The 10389-nt window shown below is 37.2% G+C and overlaps 1 protein-coding gene across 1 annotated transcript; it reads left to right on the forward strand.

Annotated features, from left to right (window-relative positions):
• The first annotated feature begins 6509 nt into the window (after positions 1–6509).
• On the forward strand, positions 6510–10080 carry LOC127446766 (growth/differentiation factor 8). The gene is made up of 3 exons (XM_051707958.1): positions 6510–6963; positions 7622–7992; positions 8710–10080. Exons 1-3 carry the CDS (start codon positions 6585–6587, stop codon positions 9088–9090), a joined length of 1131 nt encoding a protein of 376 aa, XP_051563918.1. The 5' UTR covers positions 6510–6584; the 3' UTR covers positions 9091–10080.
• The last annotated feature ends 309 nt before the right edge of the window (positions 10081–10389 follow it).

Consider the following 10389-nt stretch of genomic DNA (forward strand, 5'->3'; position numbering starts at 1 on the left):
CTCTTTTACATTCTGAAAGGGAAAGTGGAGATTTATGGTCAAAAAAGGATTGAAACATTGATCTGTTTCACACCCAAAGCGATTGCATCGCTTTAGAAAACACTGAACCACTGGATTAAACCACTGGAGTCGTATGGATTACTTTTATGCTGCCTTTATGTGATTTTTGGAGTTTCAAAGTTCTGACCACCATTAACTTGCATTGAAAGGACCTACAGAGCTGAGATATTCTTCTAAAAATCTTTGTTTGTGTTCAGCAGAAGACAGAAAGTCATACACATCTGCGATTGCATGAGGGTGAGTAAATGATGAGAGAATTTTCACTTTTGGATGAACTATCCCTTTAATAAATGTTGTATAAATAGGCTAATTGTTCGTTGTAAGTTCATAAAACATGCAATAAGAAAAGTGAATGTATAGAACCTTATTGTAAAGTGTTACCGAGAAGTCTAATAAATGTGCCTGAGATTATTGTGTTTTGGCCTCTGAACATATGCAAAGGTTTTCCGATTAAAGGACTGGGCTTTGAGGGTAAACGAGAGTTCCATTGCCCTCTGATAAATACATTTCCTCCTGAATTTGCTTTGTATGTTGATATGTAATGAGTGAATATTTCAAGTGTATACGTTTTTAGAGAGCTGGTTAAACACTAAATGGCATACTTTTCCGTAATTACATCGTGTCTCAATTTGGCATTCTCCACCGACCTGCATTTGTCCAGCTGAACATCTCTTCTATACATAGAAGAGATTTATGAGTTGAACCAATTCAATCTTTTTCCTCAAGGGATAAACCCTTATGGCACATCACACTCAATGTAAGGGATGTCACTGTACCGGCTGTCCACCTCCACCCATTGTTGTACCGCCCGTGCTACGATTTCCTCCGAGAGTCTTTGGGCATAGTCTAACAGCACCGGATTGACCCGCGGCGGGTCCTCCGTGGAGCCAATCTCTGAGAAAACCAGAACCGCTTTATCTCCTTGCTTTCCTGGCTTGCCATCCACTCTCTCCGTTGAATTGGAGTTTGGAGTGGGGTCGAGGCGCTTGGATTTCATGCATCCCATGATATAAATAATGTAGCATTGGTTTGAAAGCAGTGCGGAGGAAAGAGATGCAAAGATGGCGTGATACAGAGGTTATATTCCTTTGGTTGGCAGATTTTAGGGTTTTGTTCTGCAGGTACGAGGCTAGGATGCAGAAGTTATCCTGTAGCAAGTGTAGTTGAGACACTCCAGATGGTCAGTCATGATGTATAGCTTTCTCATGGCCACCTCACACTCGCCCTGTGAGAAGAGGTTTCAGTGAGTTATTGCAAATCTTTGCCTTGCTAAGTATACATTTTCATGATGACTGCCTGATAGTACACATATGTCACCCAGACGTCTATTTGATGTGTGTGTTTAGGGAGATGTATTTTTTATGTTGTTTGCTCATCATGTCTCGGATGTCAATATGTTAGTTAATTAGATTGTGATGCTTTTCAGATGAATAGATCTAAAACAGGCACCTCAGAGATGTACATGTGCTATTTGGCCTGTGTTTCAAGGTGTCTTGGCAAGCCTCGTCCATGTAATGGCTTCATCTTCACAGTATTGTGTATTTCCTTAAGGAGAAGTAGAAAACATATTTGCATGTGCTTTGATCTATTATAGCAGGCTTGATCAGATTTGTAAATATAAACAGGCTTGTAGTAGACCACAAGTAAGTCGACTTGTTAGTTATCTTCACAGATTTCTCACAGTGACACAAAAATTGGTTAATTCTAGAACTTTTTTTTTTTTTTGGTATTAAATTGCAATATCGACACTAATTTAATAGTGTAAACGGCTTTCGCTAAAAACATTCGAAATACTACCTTTACAATGAACTGTTTAGCTGCGAAAGGCGTCTTTTAAAGGAATATTCCGGGTTTAATACAAGTTAAGCTTAAACAACAGGATTTTTTGGTTGATTACCACAAAAAAATTAAATAATAATAATAATAATTCTTTGACTCGTCCCTCCTTTTTTTTTTTTTTTTTTTTTTAAGCAAAAATCAAAGGTACAGTGAGGCACTTACAATGGAAGTCAATGGGGCCAGTTTTTGGAGGGTTTAAAGGTAGAAATTTGAAGCTTATAACTTTATAAAAGCACTCTCATTCATTCTTCTTTTAAAACTCGTATATTATTCGAGCTGTAAAGTTGCTTAAATCGTCATTTTTACAGTCATGTTAGGGTTTTTGGGTTTGTTACATCGTCATGGCAAGGAAGTTGTAAACTTGGCAATAACGTTACACAGAAGAGGTTAGTTAGCGATTTTATCACACTAGAATCATGTGTACAAGCATACTGTTTACTTCTTGTGGCTATACTTTTGAAACAGTGAGTATTTTAACGTTTACGGATTGGCCACCATTGACTTCCATTGTAAGTGCCTCACTGAAACCCGATTTTTGCTTTTTAAAGAACAGGAGGGACGAGGCGAAATTATTTTTTGTGGTAATCAACATTATGCCACACATGCTGTCGATTGAGCTTAACTTGTATTAAACCCGGAATATTCCTTTAATATTCGATATAAATCAATCTCTTGACCTCAAAAGTCGTTGAATACATCGTATGCACAGCAGCCAAGGACAACCGTCAGTCACTGTCTGGAAATACGAAGTGATCAACAGTTTGAAAGCATAAACATAGGTTAAATACTGGTTGAAATGTTATAGCCAGGGAGACCATGAGTGCAATTTGTCAGTTAAGACGTTTTTTTTTTTGTTTGTTTTTTTTTTTTTTTTTGGTTTCTGGTAAATTGCATGAACACATTTGTGCCAAGAGCCTCAAGGTCAGGACAAAATGTAATTTCTGGTTTAAAAATTGCACAGTGGCCCATTTTTGTAATCTAATATTAAAACACATTCCAGTGATATAATCAGTGAGGTTACATAGGCTACATACCTGCTCAGAATAAGAACGGCAGGCTGCAAGCACCTAAATTATGCATATGAAAATAAAGCGTGCCGTATCGAGGAAATCATTTAATCCAAATCGAAATGCAAAATGCGAGATAAATCCGCACTAATCACATGCAGAAGCTCCCTCTTCTTCTCCACTCTCGGTGACCGCACAGGAGAATGGAAAAGGCATGATGAACCTGCTCTTGTGGGATAAGTCGGGTCAGAATTCAGCATGTGCGTCCGAAGTCCACATACAACATCCTATTTAGTGATGATAACGTTTCGGTTACATTCCTGTGATAGGACTTCGATTGAGCTCTCCAGCGCATTGATCATTCTTGTTTTTAAACATCTCGCTGCTCTTTTGGATATTACCATGCATATAACGGAATTTGCGGATGGGAAATTCTCACTCTTTCTTTTCACGGGCATTCTTTGCATAAACAGTTGTTTGTAAACTGGGTAAAATGGGTTACTGCAGTACACGCAGACACGGGTTGCGCCTCAAGGGTTCTTTTTGAAAACAATGTCGCCACCTAGTGGAATAAGTGTTTTTTTGCTTATTTATCAGAGAGCGGCAGAATTGCAACTTTTTATTATTATTATTATTATTATTAAAACGGTGAACATAAATAAATAAACCTAAGAACAGTTTTGGTGAGGAAAAATTAATATTGAATGTCACAGCTGGCTAAAATCCACCTAAAAACAACATTTGCTTGAAAATCTATATTTTTTATAATCAGGAAGAAAAAAAAAGCATAATTAATGTCAATGGTTTTTGAGTAACAAATTAAGATAATACTTTAATATAAAAAGAGTTAAAGATTTTCTATTAATTTTAATCACATTTGGAATTTCATAACATCTCAAGTATTGTATGAACAAATTAATGTCCATTGTGATTGGATAAGTCAAGTTGAGCCCATATACACATATATACTGTAAATAAATATATACACTCACCGGCCACTTTATTAAGTACACCTGTACACCTACTTATTCATGCAATTATCTAATCAGCCAATCGTGTGGCAGCAGGGTAATGTAGAAAATCGTGCAGATAGGGGTCAGGAGCTTCAGGTAATGTTCACATCAACCATCAGAATGGGGAAAAGATGTGATCTCAGTGATTTCGACCATGGCATGATTGTTGGTGTGGGCTGGTTTGAGTGTTTCTGTAACTGCTGATCTCCTGGGATTCTCACGCGCAACAGTCTCTAGATCGTAAAGAGAATATTGCAAAAAAACATCCAGTGAGTGGCAGTTCTGGGAAGAAAACGGCTTGTTAATGTCAGAGGTCAGAGGAGAATGGCCAGACTGGTCCAAGCTGACAGAAAGGTGACATTAACCCAAATAACCACACGTTATAACATTTCTATGCAGAAAAGCATTTCTGTTCTGAACACACAACACGTCGAACATTGAGGCTGATGGGCTACAGCAGCAGAAGACCCCTCCGGGTACACTACTGTCAGCTTAGAACAGGAAACTGAGGCTGCAGTGGACACAGGCTCACCAAAACTGGACAGTAGACAGTTGGAAAAACATCTCCTGGTCTGACAAATCTGGATTTCTGCTGAGGTACACAAATGGTAAGCCCACTGCAGCCTCAGTTTTCTGTTCTTGACTGACAGAAGTGGAACCCAATGTGGTCTTTTGCTGTTGTAGCCCAGCTGCCTCAAAGTTCGACATGTTGTGCATTCTGAGATGCTATTCTGCTCACTACAATTGTACAGAGTGGTTATCTGAGTTACCGTAGCATTTCTGTCAGCTCGAACCAGTCTGACTATTCTCCGTCGGCCTCTCTCATCAACAAGGCATTTTTGTCCACTGAACTGCCACTCACAGGATGTTTTTTGTTTTTCACACCATTTTCTTTTTACGCTCTAGAGACTGTTGTGCATGAAAATCCCAGGAGATCAGCAGTTACAGAAATACTCAAACCAGCCCGTCTGGCACCAACAAACATGCCACGGTTGAAATCACTGAGATCAAAATTATTTCCCCATTCTGATGGTTGATGTGAACATTAACTGAAGCTCCTGACCCCGATCTGTGTGATTTTATACATTACACTGCTGCCACATGATTGGCTGATTAGATAATTACACGAATAAGTAGATGTACAGGTGTGTACAAAGTGGCCGGTTATAATATATATATATATATATATATATATATACTTTTTTATCTGTAGTGTAGGCTACTATTAATGTTTATTAACGGTTACATTTTAATGAGCGTTTTTTTTTTTTTTTTTTTACTGTCTATATATGTAGGCTATCATTTAACTAATAACACGATAAAAACAACTGTACAAAAATCTGAGCAAAAAGAGGACAGGCGCTTCAAAGGAGCAGACGATCCTCGCCTGGTGTACACATGCTTTCGCCACAAGATGGCGCTGTGTATCTTACCCACGAGTCCCAAAACTACTGAAGACGCAACTGTGCTCTGCCTGAGTGCAGGACAAAAGAGATGAATGTTGATTATTTAGTATCAAATATAAAACATGCTGCTAGAAAAGAACAGTGTCTGTTAGAACATGATGTGCTTTGGCAATGAACTATTATTAAACGTTTATTAGTTATTAATTATAATATATATATATATAACTTATTATAACTATAACTTATTTAGGCCTATATTTCATTTTAATTTGTATATATTTCTATACCTTTAGAATATATATAGAATATATTATATACTTTTTACTCTTTTTATATTTATTTATACTTAATTTGTTGCAACACCCTGTGGAATCAAAAATAATTGTGTTGTACCTATACAATGACAATAAAAAACTTGACTTAATTCTTGATGACTTGATATTGTGCTTATTCTAAATGACTAATGGCATATTTATCTGCAGAGGCACATCAAGATTATGTAGGTTACTGTGTAGCTTTCATGTGCAAAGATGAAGAACCACAACAACAACAACAACAAAGTGTCAGTAATTTCAGATTATAATCAACAGGACAGTTGCAGGTTAGATTGCTATTTTATAGATGTCATTAGTAGCCTGTAAGTTATTGTCCAACTGCTTTTTTGCCATAGACGCAGGCGGTGTGTCAAGTCAAGTCATTTTTATTTGTATAGTTGCTTTTCACAGCACACATCATTTCAAAGCAGCTTTACAGAAAAGCATGCTTGAGCACAAAATGAAACTGTAATATCTATAAAGTCTTAGAGTCATCATTGTGTAGTTTGATTAAATATGATTGTAAATTGTATATAAAAAATAAATAAATAAATAAATAAATATTAACTGTATTTAGAGCCCCATAAATACAATTTATGTATATGCACAAACTAAACTACTGCAATGTGCATAGCCTGTTTTTCATATACATATGCATACTTTATCATTTCAGTTCATTCTACTATGAGTCCTCTTGGATATGCAATACCTCTTTAAGAACAGCGAAAGAAGTTCAGCTCTGTCCGTTAGTTTTATTGTTGCCGGCTCAGCCAATCATTGAATTCGACGACACAATAGAGTGGCCAAAGTTGCGGTATAAAAAGCCTTGCCGAATTTTAAGCATGACATCTCCTTGAGTAGTTCGTGGTTAGGTTCATTTCCATAGCAAAATCATATCAAATCAAACAACGCAAACATCCACCGTCTTATACCACGTTTTGGAACATGCATTTTACGCAGGTTTTAATTTCTCTAAGTGTTTTAATTGCATGTGGTCCAGTGGGTCAAGGAGATATAACGGCGGCGCACCAGCAGCCTTCCACAACCACGGAGGAAAGCGAGCAGTGTTCCACATGTGAGTTCAGACAACACAGCAAGCTGATGAGACTGCATGCCATCAAGTCCCAAATTCTTTACAAACTGCGACTCAAACAGGCTCCGAACATCAGCCGAGACGTGGTCAAGCAGCTGTTACCCAAAGCGCCGCCTTTGCAACAACTTCTGGATCAGTACGATGTGCTTAGGGATGATAGCCAGGATGGGACTATGGAAGAGGATGATGAACATGCCACCACAGAGACCATCATGACCATGGCCACAGAGCGTAAGAATAACCCATTTCAAACATTCATTAATGTAATTGTTTCCCGTTAAGAATGGAGAACCTAAATGGAGAGCCCTATTACGCAGTCTTTACGCCCAGGCCAAGCGCACCTAGAAGACAGCAGTACAGTATAAAATGCTCAATTTAAACGTATTCCTCTCGTTTCTCCCTCTCTTTTTTATTATTATTAATGGTTTGTGTAGCTCCTTTATCTGCCTGACTTTTTACGCTGCGTTTTTACGCACGTTAAACATAGAAGCGCAGCAAAGGCGCCCGAGGGTCGGTCACAAGAAAATGTTTTCCCCAATTAAAATTGTTTACATATATGCATTTGATTATAAATAACTATATTTAATTTCAAACCAACAAACTGTAGTTGAAATTGGGGACAAGTGTATCAATCCATTTTTATCCAATCAACTTTTTACAAATAAATGTTTATTTAGCTATTAAGTGTCCTAAATATCTTTTCCTGTTTTTTGGGGGCTTCGTAAACACGGATTTTCCAACCGTTATTTCTTTAAAACTTGAAACTGACAATGTATCTGAATTAATTATCAATGCGTCACTTCACGGAATATTTTAAGAACCGACTAATAAAATCTGCAGATCACGTATCGTTTTCTTTCACTCTCATTTACTTTCTCTTCTCTTTCAGCTGACCCCATCGTTCAAGTAGATCGGAAACCGAAGTGTTGTTTTTTCTCCTTCAGTCCGAAGATCCAGGCGAACCGGATCGTGAGGGCGCAGCTCTGGGTTCATCTGAGACCGGCGGAGGAGGCGACCACCGTGTTTTTACAGATATCGCGGCTCATGCCCGTAACGGACGGAGGCAGACACATACGAATACGATCCCTGAAGATCGATGTGAAGTCAGGAGTCACGTCTTGGCAGAGTATAGATGTCAAGCAGGTGCTTACGGTGTGGTTAAGACAACCGGAGACAAACTGGGGCATAGAGATAAACGCGTACGACGCGAAGGGAAACGACTTGGCCGTCACCTCAGCGGAGACTGGAGAGGATGGACTGGTAAGTACAATATCCGCTAATATATATATCAAATAAAAGTATAAATGAATACATAAATTATATGCTAAATATATATATATATATATATATATATATATATATATATATATATATATATATATATATATATATATATATTTCATACTGATAAAACGTTTCATAATAGTTTCATAATGTATATATATTAACATATTACATATATATATATATATATATATATATATATATATATATATATATATATATATATATATATATATTGATTAATTATTAATAGTTATATTTATTACTATTAAGTAATTTGATTATTATTATTACTTATTATTTTTAAACACACACACATTTACAAATATGTATACCACAAAAATGTGAACAAATTTCTATGAAAGTATACATATGTAAAAATGTTTACAAATGCACTTTGTACAAGATTTTATTTTGAGCATCCATGTATTAGATCAAAGGGCCTAAGAAATGTTTGAAAAGTGTGTGAGGAGAAAAACTGGGTCTTTAAAAATTATTAAAATTAACAGGTGAAGTGGTGTGGCATGAATAAAGATTCTTCTAAGTGCAGTCCTCTGGTCCTGTAATATCTGTATTGGTCAGCTTTAGCATTTGTTAATGGTTGGACAAAAATATGTCAAGGTTAGCATGACTATAAAATATGAACAGTAAGTTAAGAAACGCTATCACTTTGGGGGTTTTTTTCTCTTACAGCTCCCCTTTATGGAGGTCAAAATCTCTGAGGGTCCAAAGCGAATCCGAAGGGACTCTGGACTAGACTGCGATGAGAATTCGTCAGAGTCTCGATGCTGCCGGTATCCTCTCACTGTGGACTTCGAGGACTTTGGCTGGGACTGGATTATTGCTCCGAAACGTTACAAGGCAAATTACTGTTCGGGAGAATGCGACTACATGCACCTGCAGAAGTATCCCCACACCCATCTGGTGAACAAGGCCAACCCGCGAGGCACCGCCGGACCCTGCTGCACCCCCACCAAGATGTCTCCAATCAACATGCTTTACTTCAACGGCAAGGAGCAGATCATCTACGGCAAGATCCCCTCAATGGTAGTAGACCGTTGTGGCTGCTCGTGAACAAGTGCCCACACAGGACAGGACTCAAACCGTTTAAAAGACCCGGACATCTGATCACACAACCCACAATCCATTAGCAGTGCTTACCGCAAGACACTGTGCAATAGAAGGACGCTAACTCACTCTCTGGGCACTGCTTCATTTGACTATGTTTTTTTTTTTTTTGTCTTCCTCTAAATCAGTATCTCTGCCACAGGAGTCAAATGTCACATGGATGTACTGGAATGTCATACTGGTTGGACTTGGGAATGGACACTATTGAAATCTATGACATTACCATTACAGTTTTCACCTTTTAAAAATACTCTCATTAGTGCATAAAGGATGACAACGTACAAAAATCGTATTACATGAACACTCTCCAAAATCACACAATCATTTAGATCTTTGCTGTAAAAGCTGTGTTAAACTACCGGTGAGCTTGTTTAAGAAGAGTATCCAAGAGAAACAGAGAGACTCAAGGACTTTGAACAGAGCTTGAAAAACATGCCTGAAAAGTTTTGGTAAGCTGAAGCAAACTTCCATGTACGTTGCAATAAACACAAGATGCGCAATCCAATTTAATCTTTAATTGTAGCTTTTGTCCATTATTCATCTGTTGAACAGCCCTACACACTTGAAGTATTGTTGAAAAATCGGCATTAGTGGACAGAAGGACTTGAAGCAGAGGCACTTTGAATGAAGTCTACACATTGAAATGTGTTAAAAGACAGAGAAATCTGAACTATAAGAATGAATGTTAATATCACGCTAACACTTTGTCTTCAAACCACACAGTTTGCACTATGGCAGACCAATAGAAAGAATTGGTTGCTAAAAATGTTTTAAAAAACTGATTTTGATATGTTTGCTAATTGTATTGTATACTTGCCATTGTTTCCATTAACAGTTGCCTTTTTTAACCACTGTTAGTAAATGTATAAGAACACAAATTAGCAAAAAAAAAAAAAAAGTCTACAATATAAATCTATGTATCTGTTCATCAAATAAAGGTGCTTGCTTTATATGTTTAACTCTGTTATTTCAAAAAGGTTTTGGATATAATATCTAGAATAACTAGAATCGTGTGATTCTTTACCCAAATTATATCGCAAATTGAAATAAGAGAAAATAAGAAACAAAATGTTCAAACTAAATTTGATAAGATCTGTTGTTGGAGGAAATATGTTCTTCTCTAAACCGAGTAAGGGGGCAATAGTTTGCAACTAGCAATGTTTATTAGTATTAGTACTGTGTAAAGGTGTACGAAGGTTGTTAAAGACGTTCCTTTTCTGATGCTAATGAGTACATTTATCATTT

The sequence above is a fragment of the Myxocyprinus asiaticus genome, chromosome 10 (assembly GCF_019703515.2).
Source record: "Myxocyprinus asiaticus isolate MX2 ecotype Aquarium Trade chromosome 10, UBuf_Myxa_2, whole genome shotgun sequence".
Lineage (NCBI taxonomy): Eukaryota > Metazoa > Chordata > Actinopteri > Cypriniformes > Catostomidae > Myxocyprinus > Myxocyprinus asiaticus.

Bases quoted from the DNA above. Each gene is read 5' to 3' on its own strand.
- LOC127446766 (XM_051707958.1), top strand. From the start codon at position 6,585: ATGCATTTTACGCAGGTTTTAATTTCTCTAAGTGTTTTAATTGCATGT. The intron at 6,964-7,621 runs GTAAGAATAACC...CTTCTCTTTCAG, and splicing joins CATGACCATGGCCACAGAGC to CTGACCCCATCGTTCAAGTA. The intron at 7,993-8,709 runs GTAAGTACAATA...TTTCTCTTACAG, and splicing joins AGACTGGAGAGGATGGACTG to CTCCCCTTTATGGAGGTCAA.